At 32.5% G+C, this 22,541-nt stretch overlaps 5 protein-coding genes across 9 annotated transcripts; 4 read left to right on the forward strand and 1 right to left on the reverse strand.

Annotated features, from left to right (window-relative positions):
- The first annotated feature begins 377 nt into the window (after positions 1-377).
- On the forward strand, positions 378-2,473 carry LOC105957433 (deSI-like protein At4g17486). Its single transcript, XM_012981355.2, has 3 exons — positions 378-632; positions 1,127-1,377; positions 1,760-2,473. Exons 2-3 carry the CDS (start codon positions 1,161-1,163, stop codon positions 2,305-2,307), a joined length of 765 nt encoding a protein of 254 aa, XP_012836809.2. The 5' UTR covers positions 378-632; positions 1,127-1,160; the 3' UTR covers positions 2,308-2,473.
- A 1,323-nt stretch (positions 2,474-3,796) lies between these two features.
- On the forward strand, positions 3,797-11,276 carry LOC105957622 (uncharacterized). The gene is made up of 18 exons (XM_088814850.1): positions 3,797-4,065; positions 4,673-5,000; positions 5,095-5,241; positions 5,514-5,771; positions 5,855-5,944; positions 6,056-6,134; positions 6,228-6,334; positions 6,425-6,552; positions 6,681-6,771; positions 8,780-8,988; positions 9,136-9,463; positions 9,552-9,698; positions 9,799-10,056; positions 10,142-10,231; positions 10,326-10,404; positions 10,592-10,698; positions 10,792-10,919; positions 11,037-11,276. Exons 1-18 carry the CDS (start codon positions 3,860-3,862, stop codon positions 11,134-11,136), a joined length of 2,880 nt encoding a protein of 959 aa, XP_088670976.1. The 5' UTR covers positions 3,797-3,859; the 3' UTR covers positions 11,137-11,276.
- Positions 11,277-12,578: 1,302 nt separating this feature from the next.
- On the forward strand, positions 12,579-15,641 carry LOC105957623 (beta-amyrin 16-alpha-hydroxylase CYP87D16). Of its 2 annotated transcripts, none has more exons than XM_012981567.2 (9): positions 12,579-12,848; positions 13,420-13,747; positions 13,840-13,986; positions 14,267-14,515; positions 14,636-14,725; positions 14,850-14,928; positions 15,018-15,124; positions 15,215-15,342; positions 15,443-15,641. In XM_012981567.2, exons 1-9 carry the CDS (start codon positions 12,640-12,642, stop codon positions 15,534-15,536), a joined length of 1,431 nt encoding a protein of 476 aa, XP_012837021.2. In that variant the 5' UTR covers positions 12,579-12,639; the 3' UTR covers positions 15,537-15,641. The 2 variants fall into 2 exon arrangements, with proteins under 2 accessions (XP_012837021.2, XP_088678999.1); XM_088822873.1 differs by having other exon boundaries at positions 12,581-12,848; positions 14,276-14,515.
- A 1,004-nt stretch (positions 15,642-16,645) lies between these two features.
- Positions 16,646-18,754, forward strand: LOC105957620 (UPF0496 protein At4g34320). Its single transcript, XM_012981560.2, has 2 exons — positions 16,646-17,136; positions 17,453-18,754. Exon 2 carries the CDS (start codon positions 17,480-17,482, stop codon positions 18,608-18,610), a length of 1,131 nt encoding a protein of 376 aa, XP_012837014.2. The 5' UTR covers positions 16,646-17,136; positions 17,453-17,479; the 3' UTR covers positions 18,611-18,754.
- A 177-nt stretch (positions 18,755-18,931) lies between these two features.
- LPAT5 (lysophosphatidyl acyltransferase 5) lies at positions 18,932-21,263 on the reverse strand. Of its 4 annotated transcripts, none has more exons than XM_088822886.1 (5): positions 20,987-21,263; positions 20,807-20,864; positions 19,851-20,441; positions 19,619-19,749; positions 18,932-19,494 (listed from the first exon to the last, which is right to left on the reverse strand). In XM_088822886.1, the coding sequence occupies exons 3-5, from the start codon at positions 20,417-20,419 to the stop codon at positions 19,088-19,090; spliced, it is 1,107 nt and encodes a 368-aa protein (XP_088679012.1). In that variant the 5' UTR covers positions 20,420-20,441; positions 20,807-20,864; positions 20,987-21,263; the 3' UTR covers positions 18,932-19,087. The 4 variants fall into 4 exon arrangements, with proteins under 4 accessions (XP_088679012.1, XP_012837017.2, XP_088679010.1 ...); XM_012981563.2 differs by having other exon boundaries at positions 20,807-20,874; XM_088822884.1 differs by having other exon boundaries at positions 19,851-20,422; positions 20,807-20,874; positions 20,987-21,240.
- Between the last annotated feature and the right edge of the window lie 1,278 nt (positions 21,264-22,541).

Consider the following 22,541-nt stretch of genomic DNA (forward strand, 5'->3'; position numbering starts at 1 on the left):
GTTCTTCATTTCTTTATCGAGTAGTACTTCACTCGTGCGATGTACGTGGATTTTTATCATGAAAGCATATTATCAAGTAATATCAATCTATTTTTCTATCAAAAACCGGTGAAATACAACATCGATCTACATATAATTGCATACACAGTCAAATATATGTATACTTTAGTGAGTAATTATTTATGTAACTTTACGGTTTAAAATATGGTGTATTTAAAGAGTAAATATACTTGTATTTGTCACAATCCCTCTCAAATTTTGGAAAAGAGAATGTCGATAGTAAGTTGAAATTACAAGTCAAACTTTTTTCCCACCGTATTTTTATTTATTTTTTTCTTTTTTTTTTCTTTCAAGTTTCAACTAAGCTTTGAACGGAAAAGAAAAAAGAAAAAAAAAAAAAAAAAAAAAAAAAAAAAAAAAGGAAGGGGCCAGCTGTGAACTCTGATTTCGTACTTGATATTTTTCTCTATTGCAGAATCTCATTCTGCAGCCAAACTGTATAGAAAGAGAAAAACACAATGCGCGTGTTGCATCCCAACTTTCAGGTGTTGATATCTGCTTTGAAAGCGGTGCCCTTTTCTTTTTCTTTTTTTTTTCTAGTCAAGAAGAAATGAGTGCCGTTTTTCAGTAAGGTAATGATTCATACTGGTTTATGATTTTTTTTTTTCTTTATTTTTTTAAAAATTATTTAAATCGTGATTTATTTTTTGGCTTTATTTCTTAATGTGTGTTTTGTGCCCAGGAATTTTTATTTGCTCTGTTTATGCTGTTAATGTATATGAATCTGACTTTCTTTTCCTGTAAGGCTTGCTTAGTATTTCCCATTTTGATTCTGTAGATCCACATTGTTTTTTTTATTTTTTTGCTTAGAATGCATTGATGGGATTTTAGTGCTAATATTCTCCGAATTTCGATTTAATTAGTAACAATGGGGATGCGTATTTGCTGAGGTAAAGGGAAAAAAATGATTAATTCATTTGAATTTGGAATTATTGAGAGATTTTGGTGGCTCATGTTAGCAAAAATCAAGGATTAAATCTCAATTGTGTGATTCAGATACTGAACTAAGTTGATTTTACATGTGGAGTTTATTAACATCTATTTTTTTTTTTTTTTTTTGCCACAGGTTGGATTAGATACTGTTTTTTTCGGTTTGGAATATGAAATCGAAATTAAAAAATGGGTGGAGATCAATTATGCCTCTTCATACGCAAGGCGAATTAGCAGCTCGTTTTTGCGTGTTTCCTAAATTAAATAAATCGGCAAGCTGTAGTAGCCCCGGCAAAACTCCTGTTTATCTGAACGTGTACGACTTAACTACAGTCAATGGCTACTTCTATTGGGCTGGTGTTGGTGTTTTTCACTCCGGAATCGAAGGTAGCCTGCCTATATACGCTACATTTTATTTTATCGAAGTATGTTCATTGTGCAATTTAATTGCCTAAGTTAGATTTGCTATATACCGAACATACATTGTGTATAAACCAAATGCAAAGAATTGACATTATTGCATATTGTCCCCATTGAATATTTCGAGTTATGACGATGCTTTTAGTGCATTTTTCTTAATCGAAAACGTCTTAACAAGAACATCATAATTTAAAAGTTAATTATTTTGTATAAAGAGATCTTAGTACGAGCAATGTGTTCACGAGTCGTTTTTCTTGGCTTTGTACTAATATCGCTTTGTTAGATAAATAAATCCCACTTCTTTTTTTCGTTTGTTTATTAATTACCTATAAAGACTCTATTTTTGCAGTTCATGGTAGCGAATATGCTTTCGGAGCGCACGATTATCCAACTAGCGGAGTCTTTGAAGTTGAACCAAGGCAATGCCCCGGTTTTAATTTCCGGAAGTCGATTTTTATAGGCACGACAAATTTGGACCAAAACCAAATAAGAGAATTCATGGAGGACCAATCCGCAAATTACCACGGCGATACCTATCACTTGGTTGTTAAGAACTGCAATCATTTCTGCGAGGATATGTGCTACAAACTAACGGGAAAACGAATACCAAAGTGGGTGAATAGGCTAGCAAGAATCGGATCATTCTGCAATTGTATACTTCCCGAGGCCCTTAAAACAAATACGTCGAATTATCGAGAATCGGACTGTGAGAAGAAGAGTTTGAGAGGCTCTTCTCTTCGGTGCTTCTCTTCGATTTCTATGCACCAGAAAGAGAGAGAAAACGAAGACGAAGAAGAAGTGTCGATATCATCATTGTTTCTACATTCTCACTATAAAGGCTGTTTGCCTAATTGGGATTTGAAAAAATTCAGAAGTAAATCTGTGAAAGAAGGGTAGACAATAATACCCTTTTTATGGTTTCTTAAAAGGGGATTAAAAAAAATGTTAATTTATTTTTTTGTGTGAAGTGATGGGTATTCTTGTCTTTTATGTAGCTTGTTTTCTTTGTGTGTGTGTGTGTGTGATGAATTATGGTTTTCTTAGTAAATTATTTTGGTGGTGATTTTCCATGTTATACTTATGAGTTCCATATGAGCTGATTTTTGCTTCAATTTAGTTGGATGTTAGATGAAATAATAATATATAAAATAAAATAATAAGTAAATAAAGAAAAAGCTCGCGAACTATCGAACAACTATAATCGGGCTCGGGCTCGAGCTCGAGCTCAGAAAACCCAAGATTTTGTCGAGTTAACTCGTTGGGTTCACGAGTCGGCTCAGCTCGTTAACCCCGTAACTACACCGTTGACAAAAATCTTGAAATCATAATCCCATATTTGTTTGGCATGACTAAGATCGATCTATAATCCCTGCACTGTGATTATATTAAATACCATCTGCCTAACTTGTAAACTTTCCTTTTACCATAACCATCACTTCATCTATTTAATATAACAATTGAGCTTTGTTTGATTCGTATATTGATATATTAGAGTTTAAAATGTAATTCAATATGTATGGAAAAAGTATGAATTTTTGCGTGAGAGATTATCCCACATCGGAAATGTATAAGAAAAAATAGCATTATAAATTAGCGTAGAATTAGACAACGTGCAGCGGTTAATCTTGTGGGCTAGTATTGGATTCTTGAGTTGGTTGGTTCGATTGTATTTGTGTGTGCTTCTCACTCCTAGCCACCCTAGGTGGGGTTGTACCGTAAGTATGGTGTGGACCCAATTACGCTTAAGAGTTCAAGGTCCATGAGATTAACCCTTTTACCAAAAATACCCTCAATAATATCTTTCGAGTTTCATACCGTTCACCGAACTCAGATACGCGTTTTTTTTTTGGCTCCTCTAACTTGAATGTTTACCAAAAATACCCTCAATTATATGTTTTTTTTGCTCCTTTAACTTGAATGTTCACCAAAAATACCTTCAATAATATGTTTCGAGTTTCATACTATTCACCGAACTCAGATATGCGGTTCGTTTTCGATAAATAATCGAATTACCAAAATTTTATTAAAAATATTTAAAATTTTGATTTTTTTAAATAAATTGTAGTATAAAAATAATAAATTTTAATTTAAATACTAATATTACTCATGCAAATACATATATATTTATATAAAATAATAAATAAAAACTAAATTTCGGTATTCGGTAAAATAGAATTACCGGAAATCTAGAAACCCTCTATTTCAATAAAAAAAATCATATAATTAGCTGCAGATTTTCTATATCACTTGTATTAATGAAATTATTAACCAGCTGCCTAACCTCTCAAGATTATAATTACTAAAAGCCTGCCTAACCTCTTAAATTCTTTTTTAAGGCATAACAATTTCATCTATTTAATACACTAATTTTCGAGCCTTCGATCGTAAAACTACATGCAAAATCGTGCAAATCTTTTTTCTTTTTTTTTTTTGTTTTCTAATCTAAAAAATGTGGTCTATTGAAATATATATTGTTGGATTTGTGATTGTATTGGTAACACAGTTGATAACAATATACAGATGGAGAAATCCAAAATGTAATGGGAAACTTCCACCTGGTTCATTAGGGTTTCCTTTTATTGGAGAGTGTCTTGAACTCATTTTTCCCGCGCATTCCTACGATGTTCATCCTTTCATTAAAAAGAGGCTCCAAAGGTAATTATTTACGTTCAACCCATTTCGATTGCTGTGGAAATTAGAACGGAATTTTCAATTTCCGACAATTTGATCCCAGAAAGAACGAAAAAAAAAAACGATGTCGGAATGAATTTTTCCATTCCGATTTCTCGATTTTTTCGAAATCTTTTAAGTTGAAATTGGATGGTGTGTATTTAAACTAATTGAAAATCCTAACTATTGATCCGGTTTTATTATTTTTTATTTTTTTTAAATATGATTCATTTTGCACAAAGTATATTTATATGATGTATTTAAATTACAAATTATTTAAAATAAAACTCGGTTCGTTCCTAAATAATTGTCGTTTTTCAGTTCTGTACAAGTATTAAGAATTCCAAAAAAGGTATCTTGACTTTAGGAAAAAAAATATATTAAAAAGAATAAAATAACCTTGATCATTTAATATAGGTAATACGTATAGTAGTTGAATAAATATGGATAAAGTCATAAAACAGGAAAAATGCATTTAATGCACTATTGAAGCTTTAAAGTGACGGATAATACGGAACAAAAATATTTCTCTGAAGTGACAGTTATAGCGTATTACATAAAGCGAGTCACAAACTCGTTTTTAATTTTTCAGATACGGGCCGCTGTTCCGCACAAACATTGCAGGCAGAAACGTGGTCGTGTCGGCAGATCACGAGTTCAACAGTTACATTCTACAGCAAGAAGAGAAATTGGTGGTTCGATCGTATCTCGATTTATTCGAAAAGCTGTTTAAACAATCAGGTAAGCTTAGGCCAGATGGTCTTGCACTTCACAAGTACATGAAGACTTCTGCCTTAAGTCGTTTCGGCCTTGAATGCATCAAGAAAAGTCTTCTCCTCCAGTTTGACCAACTCGTACGGACAACCCTTCATTCTTGGTCAACCCAAGATCGCGTTGACCTGAAACACGCTTCTGTAGCTGTATATATACGCTTCTTCACTCTTTTCCTTTTTTCTTAATTAAATTTAATTATTTTTGTTTTAATTAATTGATGTTTAATTAATTGAATTGCAGATGTTTGGTGAGTTTGGCATGAATCAGCTGTGTATGTGTGATCCTGAAACCTCAAAACAATTGGTGGATAACTACATTAATGGCACTAATGCTATTATGTCATTTCCTTTGAATATTCCTGGCACCACTTATTATAAAAGTCTCAAGGTATTTAATTAATTAATTAATTATAATATTAGTTGAGAGATGGATAAAAAATAAGGTCCAATTATTTAATTAATTAATTAATTAGTTATCAAACTAATTTTTCTTTAGCTGTTTTATTTTAGATATAACAAAAAAAAAAACCAATTCCAGCAAATATTTTCACAAATTACAGTAAATGATCGACCGATCGAATAACTTTTATGATTAATGTTTATAAGATTTTTTTTTACCAAAAAAAAGATAGTTTTAAATTTATTTTTATTTATTTTCAGGACAAGGAGAAGGTGATGAAAATGTTGAAGGAGATTGTGAGCGAGAGGATAGCTTCGCCACAAGACGAAAATAATTATAAAGACGACTTACTTAGTAAATTGATCAAAGATATCGGCACTGTGGATTTCGTCACGCCGGAATATATCATTCAGATATTATTCTCTCTCATGTTTGCCACGTTTCAGACAGTTCCTGTAATATTAGTACTCGCCGTGAAATTTATATCCGAGAATCCAGCTATCCTAAGGGAACTAATTGTTAGCAATCCTAATTTCTTACAATTTTTTTTAATAGTAATAAAAAAAATTTACGAGTAATCATTTCTCGATCTGTGAAACAGGCCGAACATGAAGAAATTATCACCAAGAGAAAGAATCCGGATTCTTCAGTAACATGGGAGGAGTATAAATCCATGACTTTTACTCTTCAAGTAATTAGTTTTATTTAAATTTTTTTTTGCATTAATTATTTATAAGTATGTTTCTATATATATATATATAACTTGTTAATTAATTAATTAACCAGCAACTTAATTGTACAGGTTGTTAATGAGGCATTGAGATTAGGAAATACTGTTCCTGGATTTCTACGAAAAGCTGTAAAGGATATCAAAGTTAAAGGTATATTCTTATATCAAAGTTTAATTAATTAAATTTGCTACATAATTTTATTTAAATAAATAAAATGTTGATTATTTGTATGACAAATTGCAGGGTATACAATTCCAGCAGGATGGGCAATTATGGCTTGCCATTCAGTTCTGCATTTAGACCCTAACATATACAAAGATCCACTCAAATTCGACCCCTCTCGTTGGAAGGTATTTAATTTAATTATACATAGTACTATCGACGTATAATCCGATTTAAAAAAAAATATCGATACTTACAAGAAATCTGCAACGAAACAGGACGCGACACCGGAGTTTATAAGCAAGAACTTGAAACCATTTGGTGGAGGCATTAAGCAATGTGCCGGTGCAGATTTTTCTAGGGCTTCAATGTGTATTTTCCTCCATGTTTTCGTCACCAAATACAGGTATCTATACACATATACGCATATATAAATACATATATGCGTATATATTTATTAATATGTATTTATTAATACTAAATAATTGTTTTTATATATAATTTTTTTATTAATTGCTAAAAAATTTGTGACAGGTGGACTATAGTTGAAGGAGGTGAGATAGTCCAAAATCCAATCATGCACATAAAGAATGGACTCCATATCAGTCTATCTGAAAAGAGGGATTAAGTTCTATAGGAATATAAAACTTGTTGAATAAATTTTAATTTTTTATTTTGGGGAGAACAATAAAATAAATTAATCCATGAAATTATATTGTTTTTGATATGTGTATAATATATAATGCACCAATATTTTCTTCCATGTAATTTGGACTTCAAGTCTAAATATATTGACTAATTTACCCTTTTTCATCGTTGGATTATGAATTAATGAATCATATGATTATTTATATTTAATTTGCTATGGTATGAATTTGAAAAAAAAATATATGGTAATTAATTTATTTTTAATATTTAGGACTTATCTAGATTAAAACCCATTTGGACTGGGCCAATTCGTTTTGGGCTCCTCGCCTCCTCCAACTGTACATTTACCAAAATACCCTCATGAATTTATTTCGATTCAATCTACGGCTTTTTATTTTAGGTAAATTACAACCGCCTCCATGTGGTGAAGTCTAATTACAAACAACCCCTTTTTTTTTGAGAAATTACATCCAACCCCTTACAGATTGTAAATTTCTGACACCCATTCCCATGCTAAAGGGTGTTAATATAAGAAATCTACATATTACAAGGTGTGGATTTAATTTTGGGAAAATGAGGAATTTTTTTCATAAATAGGCTTTACCTTAAGGGGGTGATTGTAATTTATCCTTTTATTTTTTTTAACGACGTTATCGCCAGAACAAAAAAAGTTTCATACTTTTTCGTATTGGCCTCCTCCAACTTAAGTGCTTACCAAAATACCCTCCAAACCATAATACTATTGGTCGATCTCTTATGTTTATTATTATTTATTTATTTTTAAGAGACTGTGATTTCTTATCTAGCACCCCTCTACTTTCTTTTCAAGTAATAATTTACCCCAAAAACAATACAAAATTCATATTTTATGCAGTTTTGCTTTGTATGCGTGGTGCAACATTAATTCTAGGATAACTTACAATCCCCCAGTTAAAGTCCATTTACGAAAAAACTTCTAATTTATCCATAATTACATTCACCTCCGAGAATTTATAAATTCCTTACATTAACACCCTTTTGTAGGGGGTGGTGTAAAAAATTTACAATTAGTAGGGGACTGGATGTAATTTCCAAACGTAAATGATTTTTTTTGTAATTATACTTTATATCATGGAGGTGGTTGTAATTTACCGTTAATTCCATGCTTTCGTAAAGCTTTACCACAATTAATGCTAATACGTCACGTATAACACTAACAGAAGTGCATCCTTATCGTCAGTAATTAATGAAATTATAGCCTGCCTGACCTCCTAATCTAATTAGTAATTAAACACCTGCCTAACCTCTTAATTAATCCATTTTTGACTTTTTCACAATAAACCCATTTCATCTATTTAATTAAATAAAAACAAAACAAGTCTCTAATCTGAAACTACACTCAATCCTTATTGTATTTGTGTGTGCTTCTCTCCTAGCCACCCTAGGTGGGGTTGTACCGTAAGTATGGTGCGGACCCAATTACGCTTAAGAGTTCGAGGTTCATGAGATTACCAAAAATACCCTCATTAATATGTTTCGAGTTCCATACCGTTCACCAATAAATAATTGAATTACCAAAATTTTATTTAGAATATTTAAAATTTTGATTTTTTTTAAAATAAATTGTAGTGTAAAAACAATAAATTTTAGTGTAAATACTAATATTACATATGCAAATACATATATATTTATATAGAATAATAAATAAAAACAAAATTTCGGTGTTCGATTTGAATTACCGGAATTCTAGAGACCCTCTATTTCAATAAAAAAAAATCATATTATAATTAGCTGCAGATTTTCTTTATCACTTGCATTATTGAGATTATAACCAGCTGCCTAACCTCTCAAGATTATAATTAGTAAACACCTGCCTAACCTCTTAAATCCTTTTTTAGGCATAACCATTCCATCTATTTAATACACTAATTTTGGAGCCTCTGATATATGTTAAAACTACATGCAAAATTGTGCAAATCTTTTTTTTTTTTTTTTTTCTAATCTAAAAAATGTGGTCTATTGAAATATATATTGTTGGATTTGTGATTGTATTGGTAACACAGTTGATAATAATATACAAATGGAGAAATCCAAAGTGCAATGGGAAACTTCCACCTGGTTCATTAGGGTTTCCTTTTATTGGAGAGTGTTTTGAACTCATTTTTCCCGTGCATTCCTACGATCTTCATCCTTTCATTAAAAAGAGGCTCCAGAGGTAATTATTTACATTCATGCCGCCATTTTGTTTGCGGTGAAAATTGGAACGGAATTTTCAATTTCTCGCAATTTCAATCCAAGAAACAAGAAAATTATATTCCATTCCAATTTATTCCCTTCATTTTAAATAATATTAAATTTTCAGATACGGGCCCCTGTTTTGTACAAACGTTGCAGGAAGAAACGTGGTCGTTTCAGCCGACAGCGAGTTCAACAATTATATATTCCAACAAGAAGAGAAATTGGTGGTACGTTGGTACCTTGATTTATTCGAGAAATTATTCAAACAAACCGGGGAGATTAGACCCAACGGTCTAGCAATACACAAGTACGTGAAGAGCATGACGCTAAGTCGTTTCGGGCCTGAATGCGTAAAGCAGAACCTTCTTCTCCAGTTCGAACAACTCGTGCAAACAACGCTTCTTTCATGGTCAACCCTTGATCGCTTCGATTTGACTCATGCTTCTGTTGCTGTACACTTCTTTCAACTCTTTTCATTTTCATTTTTATTATTATTATTATTATTATTATTTGATTTTATTTTTTTTTTGTGAAAAGCAGATGTTTGGTGAATTTGGTACAAATCAGATGTGCATATGTGATCCTGAAACCTCAAAACAATTGGTCGATAAGTTCATTAATGGCAGTAGAGCTATAATTTCATTTCCCTTGAATATTCCTGGCACCACTTATTATAAAAGTCTCAAGGTAATTTAATTGATTAATTCTATTATTTAAATTTCTCTAATTCGGTCTCGTTTTGTTTGTCCAGTTATTTAATTAATCATGTCATGTTATTATTATTCAGGACAAGGAGAAAGTGATGAAAATGTTGAAGGAAATTGTGAACGAGAGGATCGCTTCGGTAGAAGACGAACATAATTATAAAGACGATTTGCTTAGTAAATTGATCAAAGATATCGACGTTGTCGACTTCATCACACCGGAACACATCATTCACATACTATTCTCTCTCATGTTTGCCATTTTTCAGACCATTCCTATAATATTGGTTCTCGCGGTTAAATTCATCTCGGAAAATCCAGCTGTTCTAACCCAACTAATTGTCAGTAATTAATCAAGTTTTTTTTTAAATAGTACTATGTGTTTTTTTAATGTTAGTAGTTTAATTTATCGATCATGTGAATCAGGCCGAGCACGACGAAATTATTGCCAACAGAAAGAATTCGGATTCCTCGGTAACATGGGAGGAGTATAAATCCATGACTTTTACTCTTCAAGTAATTCGTTTAATTTATTTATTTTCTGCATTAATTATTATTTAAGTATGTTTATATAATATATAGTAAATTGTTAATTAACTTCATGGTACAGGTTGTTAATGAGACACTGAGACTAGGAAATACTTTTCCTGGATTTTTACGAAAAGCTGTGAAGGATATCAAGGTTAAAGGTATATTCTAAATTCTTATATATATATATATATATATATATATATATATATATATATATATATATATATATATATATATATATATATATATATATATATATATATAATTACCTACTTAATTTAATAAATTTGAGATTAAAAGCAATAAAAAATCAATTAATTGTACTATTTGTATGAGAAATGGCAGGGTATACAATTCCAGCAGGATGGGCAATTATGGCTTGTCATTCAGCTCTGCATTTAGACCCTAACATATACAAAGATCCACTCAAATTCGATCCGTCTCGTTGGAAGGTATTTAATTTAATTATATATAGTACTAATAACGACGTATAATCCGATTTTTTAAAAATTATCGATGCTTACAAGAAACCTGCAACGAAACAGGACGCGACACCGGAGTTTATAAGCAAGAACTTGAAACCATTTGGTGGAGGTATAAAGCAATGTACAGGTGCCGATTTTACCAGGGCCTCGTTGTGCATTTTCCTCCATGTTCTCGTCACGAAATACCGGTACTACTACTATATATATATGCATTGATAAATTGTAATTTTTTTTAATTAGTTAAAAAATATTTCGTGAAATAATCGACGAAATCATCTGAAATATTGCTGCAATTTTTGTAACAGGTGGAATGTAGTTGAAGGAGGTGATATAATCCAAAATCCTGTCTTGCACTTGAAGAATGGGCTTCATATCAGTCTCTCTGAAAGGAAGAATGTGAATTAATTTTAAACATGTCGAAATCGAGATTATTGTCGTTTTTGTTTTCGTTTTTTTTTTTTTAATTTCGTGGAGAACAATAAATTAAATCGAGATTATTGTCGTTGTACCTCTACATTTTTACTATTTACACATTTCCATGCTCACATGACTTACTTTTGTACTAGTTTTTCTATATCAGTTTCAGTACTTTCGGACATCGTTTGGTTGACATATGATAAGATTAAATAATCTAATGAAAATCTAATTATTTTATCAGATCCGAAGACGTCCAACAAAAAAACTTCATAATAATACATACGGATGGACCCCGCAAGTTCTTGAGAATACCCAATATCAAACAAAATTCAATTATTTAGTTAATGGTAAATTATAACCACCCCTGATGTATGGTTAAATTACGAAAACCCCCCTCCTGTTTGGGTAATTACAACCACCTTCCTCAACTATAAATCGTCTTACACGTCCACCCTTGCGATTTCAAATTTAATGGAATCTTCTAGATTATATAGAATATTCTCAATTTTAGACCCGTTTTATCCCATTCGAACTCCACATTTTGAAGGTAGATGATCATAAGATGTTTTTTGGCTTGTATATATATCAGATTGTAGTGTATCATAAACTTTATTTTTGAACAAAACAAGTACAAACTGGAGAACATTCTATGGAATTCTAGATGATTACGTTGAATTTAACACCATAAGGGTGCATGGAGATGTAAGAAGATTCATAGTTGAGGGCAGATGTAATTATTCAAACATCAGGGACTTTTTCGTAATTTGACCATACCTTATAGACGTTTGTAAGTTACCCTTTAGTTAATCATGGATAATCTCCCGAACCAAACAAGCATCAGACTTTAGCCATAAGCCATACCCTCTCATGTATATCTACCGTAATTATACCGTTGACAAAAATCTTGAAATCATAATTCCCATATCTGTTTGGCGGCAAGAACATAAAAAGTTGGCATGACTAAGATCGATCTATAATCCCTGCACTGTGATTATATTAAATACCATCTGCCTAACTTGTAAAATTCCCTTTTACCATACTTGTGCACAATCTGCATATATATATTTATATATAGTTTAGCTTTGTTTGGTTAGTATATTGATATATTTAGTTTATAATATAATTCAATATGTATGGAAAAAGTATGATTTTTTGGCCTCCTTTAACTTGAATGTTTCCCAAAAATACCCCCAATAATATGTTTACCACAAAAGAAAAACTTCTAGTATTATCAAAAGAAAAATAAAAATTTGGTGCGCTGCCCCCAAACCCTCGAAAAATTAAGTTCACCTTGTAACTATATCCTAGACTCGTCACTCTGTGCCTAACCTCTCAAGATTATAATTAGTAAACACCTGCCTAACCTCTTAAATCCTTTTTTAGGCATAACCATTCCATCTATTTAATACACTAATTTTGGAGCCTCTGATATATGTTAAAACTACATGCAAAATCGTGCAAATCTTTTTTTTTTTTTTTCTAATCTAAAAAATGTTGTCTATTGAAATATATATTGTTGGATTTGTGATTGTATTGGTAACACAGTTGATAATAATAATATACAAATGGAGAAATCCAAAATGTAATGGGAAACTTCCACCTGGTTCATTAGGGTTTCCTTTTATTGGAGAGTGTCTTGAACTCATTTTTCCCGCGCATTCCTACGATGTTCATCCTTTCATTAAAAAGAGGCTCCAAAGGTATTTCGAATATCAAGTTTAATTCAATCGCACGTTTACTGCTGTAAAATAAAACATACGGGGTGTCGTCTATCAAGAAACTTGGAACTCCGGTTATTTCGATACAAATTCGTTTTTTCTGTATTTGTTTTGGACAGGAATTGGAGTATATACTTAAAATCATTTAAAAAATTCTGATGTTTTTGCTAAATATAATTTATTTAAATACTATACTTGCATACTTAATTTTATGTATAGAGTATTTAGTGGTACGACAAAGAGTTATATGTTATATAAACTTTATATGGTTGGATTATATAAATGATTTTTTTTTTTTTTTTTTTTTGAAAGAAAAAAAGAATGAATCCAACTTTGTTCCTTTATTCACTTAATTTTCTGAAAATTTGAAGCGTATGTATGAATTTCGAAAACTCGGAAATTGGAATCAGTTTCCAATTTTTGATTTTTGGAATCAGGCGAACAGGAACTATGTTATTCCAATTTGATCCATCCGACTTTATTGCATGTTGCGTTTTAAAAATCAACTATCTGAATTCTGATCTAACATGATTTTTTTTAATTTTTTTTTAAGATACGGACCGTTGTTTCGTACAAATATAGCAGGCAGAAATGTGGTAGTATCAGCAGATCAAGAATTCAATAATTTCATTTTCCAACAAGAAGATAAATCGGTTGTACGTTGGTACTTAGATTCATTCGGAAAGCTCCTTAAACAATCTGGTGAAGTTACATCAAACGGCTTCTCATTACATAAACACATGAGAAGCACTGTCCTAACTTCTTTCGGTATCGAATCCATCAATCGGAATCTTCTTTCTCGGTTCGAAAAACTTGTTCGAAGAACCCTTCATTCGTGGTCCACACAAGACCATATCGATGCGGAATATGCTACTATAGCCGTATGTATATATTTTTTTATTCAACTTTTTTTTTTTTAATAAATTTTTGTGACAATATAAATTAATTACTGATTAATTTTCGTAATTAGCAGATGTTCGGTGAGTTTGGCGGGAACCAGCTGTGCAGTTACGATGCCGAAACTTCGAAAGAGTTGATAGATAAATACATAAATGCCACTAGTGCTGTAATGTCATTTCCTTTGAATATTCCTGGCACCACATATCACAAAAGTCTCAAGGTAATAGTATATTTAATTTAATTTAATTTAATTATTGAAACAATTAAACCTTTATAAATTAATATAGTTGGGACTGATAAAATAATTAATACAGTTGGGACTGATAAAATTCTATTAATTTAGCGAAATATTAAATTATCAAAATAATAATTTAATACATTTTTACCGAGTCGGGACCGAACATAATTATTAATTAAGCGAGGTTATTAATTAAGCGAAGTTATTAATTTATAGAAGTTCTACTGTAAATAGCATATGCATGAATAATCATGTATTTCAGAACAAGGAGAAAGTGATGGAAATGCTGCGGGAAGCGGTGAACGCCAGGCTGGCATTGCCGCGAGACGACAAAAATGATTTGATCAGTAGAATGATTAAAGATATTAATATTGTGGATTTCGTAACGCCGGAATATATTGCTCAGAGACTGTTCGCTCTTCTGTTTACCATGTTCCAGACGCTTCCGTTACTCTTAGTTTTCGGTCTCAAGTTTATATCGGAGAATCCAGCTGTTGTCGGAGAACTAATTGTCAGTAATCCAAATTCTATACTAATACGACCGTTTTTTTTTTTTTTTTTTGAATATTTCGTATTAATATTTGTGAATTTATAAACAAGAATAGTATTTTTTTTTTAATCCATGAATCAGGCCGAGCACGACGAAATTATCGCCAAGAGAAAGAATTCGGATTCCTCCGTAACATGGGAGGAGTATAAATCCATGACTTTTACTCTTCAAGTAATTAGTTTTATTTTCTTTTTTTATTTTCTTCTTTTTTTTTTAATTTTGCATTAACTAATTATCACTATGCTTCCACAAGATCGATAACCGGTTGTGTGTGTGTATATATATGTATATATAGGTCGTTAACGAGACATTGAGACTGGGAAATACGGTTCCTGGATTCATGCGAAAAGTTGTGAAGGATATCAAAATAAGAGGTATGCTTGTATTGTATACAGTTAGCTTAGCTTATTATTTTTGTTTTTATTTGTTGTTCAATAATTGCATGAGAGTTTTCACATTTCAGGTTATACAATTCCAGCAGGGTGGGGAGTTATGGCCTGCCAATCAGCTCTGCATTTAGACCCTAACATTTACAAAGATCCACTCAAATTCGACCCCTCTCGTTGGAAGGTATTTAATTAAATTATTTATAATACTATCGACGTATAATCCGATTTTTTAAAAAATATCGATAGTTACAAGAAATATGCAACGAAACAGAACGCGACACCGGAGTTTATAAGCAAGAACTTGAAACCATTTGGTGGAGGCATTAAGCAATGTGCAGGTGCAGATTTTTCTAGGGCTTCGATGTGCATTTTCCTCCATGTTTTCGTCACCAAATACAGGTATCTATATATAGGGGCGAAAGTATATAAACTAATAGATAAATACCAAACTAAAATAAAAAAAAAATATTTTTTTTTTGTTTTTTTTTTTTTATAACAGGTGGAGTATAGTTAAAGGAGGTGACATCGTCCAAAATCCTATCATGCACTTAAAGAACGGGTTTATTATCAGTGTATCTGAAAGAAGCGATTGAGTATTTTATATTTATATATATGTATGTGTTGTGCCATCTACTGATTTAATTACTTGTAATTTGATAAAGTTACTAAATTTGATAACAATCTTCTTGTGTCGTAAATCGTTCGATTGTGCCTTGTCTGGAAATCGAGAGAGTTCCTTGTCTAAAGCATGGAGCTTAGCTGCTATCGAATCAAGAATTACGTACGTGCGTCGTCTCGGATTGAAAATCCTTGCTTTGCTTATTATTGACACCTTTGTTCGCTAACAACTTTTCTAACTTGTTGCCTCCGTAATAGTCGACTAATAAAACTAACGGAAATAAATCGAAGTAATTAGGATATCGTACTTAAGAAGCACCATTTTTAAATTTTTTTTTTTTGAATTACATTTTGAATTATTTTTAACTGTTATATATGTCAATTATATTTGCTGTCATTTGTGAGATTACTTTCCTCCCAAGTCATTTTTTCCTGGTATAAATATGCAATCCACCACAGTACAGAACAAATCTATTTTTCCCAATCTTGTTTCCGAGCTCCACCGAGTATTTACAATTCCGCACGTTGTCATTCGAGGTTCGTTTGCTTTTCTTCACTCTAGTTTTTCTCGTTTTGAGACTCAGTTTGTTGATGTAATGAATCTCGTTTGAGCTCTGTTTGTTAATGTAATGAATCAAGTTCGAGCTCAATTAAAAATAAAATAACAACAAATGTACAAAAAACCAAGCTACTTAGATAAAACTAGTTCGAGTTCGACTCAGTTACTTATCAAACCATGTTCGAGTACAATTTCAAAAGCTCGATAAAAACCGAAAGAAATTTAATGGGAAAATATAGTTTTGGTCCCTTAAATTTTCACCAATTTCACATTTGGTCCCCAATGTTCACAAAAAACACATTTGGTCCCTCATATTTAAAAAATTCAAACACTTTTAGCCATTTCCGTCAATTTTCCGTTAGTAGTGACGGAATAAAGCGTTTTCCCATCACTGCCTTAACTGATGGAGTAATGATACACTGACGAAAATGACCAAAAATGTTAAATTACTGAAACATGAGGGACCAAATATGTAATTAGGGCAAACTTGAAGGGTAAAAACTGTAATTTTCCCAACATTTAACTGCAAAAGCAAAATGCAAAGCGCGTGAATGGTACGTGTCCTTTCTCCTACGCGTGACCAACTGTTGAAATTTGCATCAGCTTTTTTGTCTCGTAAATGGGTTCTCTCTCTACTTTCCTTAATTATAGACATTGCTTCCCGCGTTTTCCAATTTGCCAAAAAAAAAAAATCTGGATAAACTAATGCGTGCAAGCTGAGTATTTCTTTGTAATCCCAACCTACATTTATTGTTCTTCAAACCGTTTTTATTTTATATTTCTCTTTAAGCTTTCTTCTTCTTCCCTCACCACACAGAACCTTTATCCGCCGCCTCCCATTTTCCCATTTCTTTGTTCATTGTGTATATATATATACACACAATTACACACACACACACATATATATACATTTATATATTTTATACCCAATTGAATTAACAGTATATTTATCAAGGGTTTGATACCCCCACTCATTTACTTGCCCAATTTGTACGAGATCTATGAAGCTGAATTAGGTATTTCTGTAATTGAAAACTGAATCTTTTGATTTCTGGTTAAATTACTTTCTGCGCATTTATTATTGTTTATGGGTTTTTGCTGAATCGTGTTAATTTGGCTTGAATTTAGTTGTAGTTTCTGCTTTTAGTCTTTGTTGCATACGGAAATGCTCAGTTCTCGAGATTGATTTATGCCCCCCAACTGTTTGATAAATTTCATATACTGATTTTATCAATTTTTCTTCTCTCTTTTTTTCCCTGTTTCATATCCTTAACTACAGAGTTGGAAATTCTAACCATGGTTCCCTTTTTCTTCTGATTTTTCTGTGGACAGATTATAACTAATCAAACTATTGGAACCATGGGAAGCCACATGAGCAAGAACCCCGGTGAAACTTCTGCTGCAAATGACCAAATCACCCCTCTGCACTACACAACTGATCAGCTACACTCGTACGAGGCAGCATGCAAAATCGACACGGATTTGCAGTCATTCGACACAACTCTCCAACTACGAACCAGCAATGTTATTAATTCTCTCGCAGTGGGTGTTGAAGTAAGGGCGTTGTCGTTCGATTCTCTAAGACAAGTCACAGAATGCCTTCTCGAAATGAATCAAGAAGTAGTTAAAGTGATCTTGGACTGCAAAAAGGACATTTGGAAGAATCAAGAATTGTTTGAGCTCGTCGAGGATTACTTCGAGAACAGCCTCAAAACCCTCGACTTTTGTGCAGCCCTCGAAAAATGCTTAAAATCAGCCCGAGACAGGCAATTGCTCATCCACATAGCCCTCCAGCAGTTCGAAGAAGAAGATAATAAAATCGAAGAAGGGAAAGTAAAATATTCGAAAACGTTAAAGGAATTGAAGAATTTTAAAGATGCGGGCGATCCATTCACCGACGATTTTTTCAAGATTTTTCAGTCCGTTTACAGTCAGCAAATTTCGATGCTGGAGAAATTGCAGTTAAAAAAGAACAAATTGGATAAGAAGCTCAAGTACATCCATGCTTGGAGGAAGGTGTCTAGCATCATATTTGCAGCCACTTTTGCAGCGGTGCTGATTTGCTCGGTGGTGGCCGCCGCCATGGCAGCGCCACCTGTTGCAGCGGCATTGGCCGCTGCGGCTTCGGTACCGTTGGGCTCGATGGGGAGGTGGATAGATTCGCTTCTCAAGAACTATGAGAATGCTGTGAAGGGGCAGAAGGAGATTATTGGTTGTATGAGTGTGGGCAGTTATGTGACTATTAAGGACTTGGATAATATCCGAGTGTTGATCGATAGATTGGAAATTGAAATTGAATCGCTACTGAAAAGTGCCGATTTTGCCGAGGAATCCGTAAAAGTTGCCGTGGATGAAATAAAGAAGAAATTGGCTGTGTTTGTGAAGAATATTGAGGAATTAGGGGATCAAGCCGACAAGTGCAGCCGGGATATTCGACGGGCGAGGACTGTTATTCTACAGAGGATTATCAAACACCCTAATAACAGCTGAAGAACACACACATTAAAGTGTGGATTTATTATATTTAGTTTTATTGATCTTAAACTGGATGCTGTAATATTAGTGATGGATTCTTAAACTAGTGTTGTAGACTTGGAAAATTTGTTGATGAATTCTTATTACTTTGATTTTTAATCTTTGTCTGCAAATGCTCTGTTCTTGATTTTACTAGTGTGATGAAAATTAATGGGAAGGGTATTTTAGTCACTTCCTATGCATGCATATTTATTAATTTTCTTAAACCGACCCGAAGCAACACTGATTGTTAATTATTCTGCACTAACAAGAAACAAGAAAAGCATAGGAAAACCATAAACGAAATCTTGCTTCGTATAGAAAAAGAACAAGTACATAGTCTAGAATAACGTCGTAAACGAAATCTCGCTTCATATAAAGTCTATATATATATATATATATATATATATATATATATATATATATATATATATAAATCTATCTGCTTTTCCTCTAAAAAACGATAGGCGAGGGCCGAATGTTGAAGTAAGTAGCCGAGCCCATGTAAGCACAGACTAACGAGACGTATATTTTGAACCAAACCGATGAAAAAATGGTAAGAAATACGCATGTTCCTGTCAAGATCATTACGAAAACGAAGTTCACTAAACACTTGACAGTCGAAAGGTCCGTTTCTGTTCTTTCGTGAGGAAAATGGCCCTTTGTGTAAAATTCAGACAGCATTTGATCTTTGAGCTTGAATATATTCATCAGCCATGAAGATATCTGTTTTTCGGATTTCGGGATTTCACTGAGAGGAATACGACGAACGTGGATGTGGACTTCGGTGGGGTCCACCCCAAATGCGTTGTCCATGAAAGACGGGCAATTGTGGCGGTACCCTATTGTGATGTCGTAAACTGCATGCATTATACAAAGGAGGTTTATTATATTGGAAAATTTAAGAATTCGAACAACAAATTCAGGGACTAAAAAGCAATTTTGCCAGTTTATTATAAAACGAGAGAGAGGTAACGAAAAAACCTGCATCCAACGAGTCCCTCAAATTATCCAAACAAGCATAAAAACCCTTAGTTTTTGGAAGCAACACATTCTTCATAATAGGCAGTCCATTTTCCGAAGCATACTTTTGACTCCGAACGCACTTTTGTTCTCTGCAATTAATTACACAAAACACAAACATTACGCACAAATGAACGATTTCCGATTAAAATAATAAAATTAAATTAAATTAAATCAACGGTTTATTTTTTACGTGAAATCAGTGCCCTCGGGAAAAACAGCAAGCCAAAGAGGATCCCGAGCATCTCTAAAACCCGAAAGCATATTCTTCATTTTCAATTCATCGGCCTCCCATTTTCTCTCGACGGGGATAAATTCCATCACGTGAAAAACCCAACCGAAAACGGGCAATTTCATCAAACTACTTTTAAGTATATACTTAATATAACCCTCGCACCCTTTTCTCAACGCGAGATTCCACAAGTACATCCAATCGACTTCGGTCCTGTGATTAGCAATAATCAAGACTCGTTCGTTTTTCGGGACGGAGTCGCCCGAAAAAACTACCCTCGTCTTGTTTATTTTCTCGAACAAGAACGGCCAGAGTGCGATCCAGCTCCCGAAGAAGTACGCGGTCACCTTTCGGCTGTAATGTACGTCGACCAATCGCAGGGGGACAGCTGTCCAGAAGCCGCAGTAGATTAGTAGTACGAATGCTGTCGAGACTAGGATGATTAGGCAGAGAACGCCTCGTATTGCTCGTAGTGGAGTTAAGGGGCGGTGCGATTGGCCGTGCTTCGACTTTGGAGGTGAAGATTCCATGTGCTGAATATTGCGAAAAGAGCTGAAACAATGGAATCTTTTATTATGCAAGAATTAAAAATAATGGAATCTTTTGTTGGTTCTAAATTTAGTTTCACACACTACTTATTTATGTGAGCCTTTTTTATTAGCAAACGCAACAAACTACACTCTCTTTTTTTTTTTTTTTTTATAATAAAAAACAATATCTTGAAATCAATAATAGAATAATCAGACTACACTACACCCTTTGTTTTATTAATAAAAAACAATATCTTGAAATCAGATTTAGAAAAAAAAAAAGGGGACTTGGGCTTGAAAATCATAATCATTAAAATTAGCCCAGAACAAAATAAAAATTGATTTAAACATGAGAAAAATGACGTCATATATCAAGAAAACCATTACCTGAAGAAACCCTCGAGTTCTTGAAAATGTAGAGTGGAAATTCTGTAAACCCTTTTAGCTGATGATTTCTTGAACACAGGAGCGATCACAGAAAAATGCAATTAAAAAAAAATTATAAAAAAAGAGGGTAATTATAAAAACAAAATCCAGCAAAATCAAAGCAAGAAATCTGAAAAATACCTGTATAATCCAGAGAATTCAAGAAAAGCAAATGAACATAGGATTCTGTTTTCTGTGTTTTGGAGTAACGATGAAAGATTCCCTTTTTTTTTTTGGAATTAAATTAAATTAAATTAAATGATGGAACATAAAACAGTGGGAGCAGGAGTTGGCTAGGTGGAGAGTAATAAAGACTAAATCTAGAAAAATACTTGATTCATTCCTCTCTCTCTCTCTATATTCCATCTTCTCTACTGCTCTCTCTCTCTCGCTCCTCTTTCTCTCTCTATATATGTATATATGTAATTAATAAAATTATAAATATATACTGTTTTCCAGCAGTTCATTGACAGTGACAACAGTAAAAGATCCCAACATTAATATTAGGGTAAATTACACATACACCCTTACGTTATGTTGAAATAACTTTAAGGTCACTGTGGTATTGGTAATTACAGCCACACCCCTGAACAATTATCGGAGCCAAAATTTCGTGCCCTGGAGACCGACATGCACTATAATTGTTTCATCCGGGACCGTTAATGCTGCCATAGACGAAAAAAAACATAAATCTTATATAAAATGATAAGATGAACCATTTCACCCTCTAGCTCTATGTTGTCTTCACTATTGTCATAAACTAATAGTCCGTTAGAACACTAACATAACAATTTGTCCAATACATTATTTCGTTAGGGTTTCTAACAATGTTTCAGGGATGATTGAAATTATCGATACTATAGGGACCTTAAAGTTATTTTAGCATACTTCAGGGGTGTAAACGTAATTTACCCTATATTATAAATTCAACTTTTTGGTACTCAATTTGTTGAATTAAGACGTGTATGTATTTGCTAATTGCTATTGAAGCATTGAACATAGGATAGCTAGTGTAGTTGTGTTGCAATTACGGATAGGATATCTAAATGGTGATGATGTATAGGGGGATATCATTATTATAAATGGATAATTTTAAACTAGTACTTCAACCGTGTGTGATGCACGCAGCTTAGAAAAAAAATTAGATAAAATAATTTACTAAAAATCTTTCAATATTTGATATATATATATATATATATATATATATATATATATATATATATCATGATTTTAGTACCTCATAAAACAAAATAATTGATAAAAATATTAAATATGAAAATGTGATATTAAAAATATGATTAGGGGTGTAAATTGGAACGGAATTTCCGAATTCCGCCAATTCCAATTCGAAAATATCCGAACTTGGAACCCGTTTTTTCATTCCGATTTCCGATATTCCGATTTCCGATTCTTCCGATTATTTTTGGAACGGAATTGGAATTACATATAAAATTATTGGAAATTCCAATTTCCGATCCGATTTTATTTCCGAAATATATAATGTATGATATATATTATATAAAACTATAAATGTTATGAATTTATATATATATATATATATATATATATATATATATATATATATATATATATATATATATATATATATATATATATATATATATATATATATATATATATTGTATTTCTGAATTGTTTTTCTATTCATGTTTTGCAAGAACTATGTTTGCTTTGA

Source organism: Erythranthe guttata, chromosome 2 (genome assembly GCF_056151865.1).
Source record: "Erythranthe guttata isolate IM_541 chromosome 2, IM_541, whole genome shotgun sequence".
NCBI classification, from domain to species: Eukaryota; Viridiplantae; Streptophyta; class Magnoliopsida; order Lamiales; family Phrymaceae; genus Erythranthe; species Erythranthe guttata.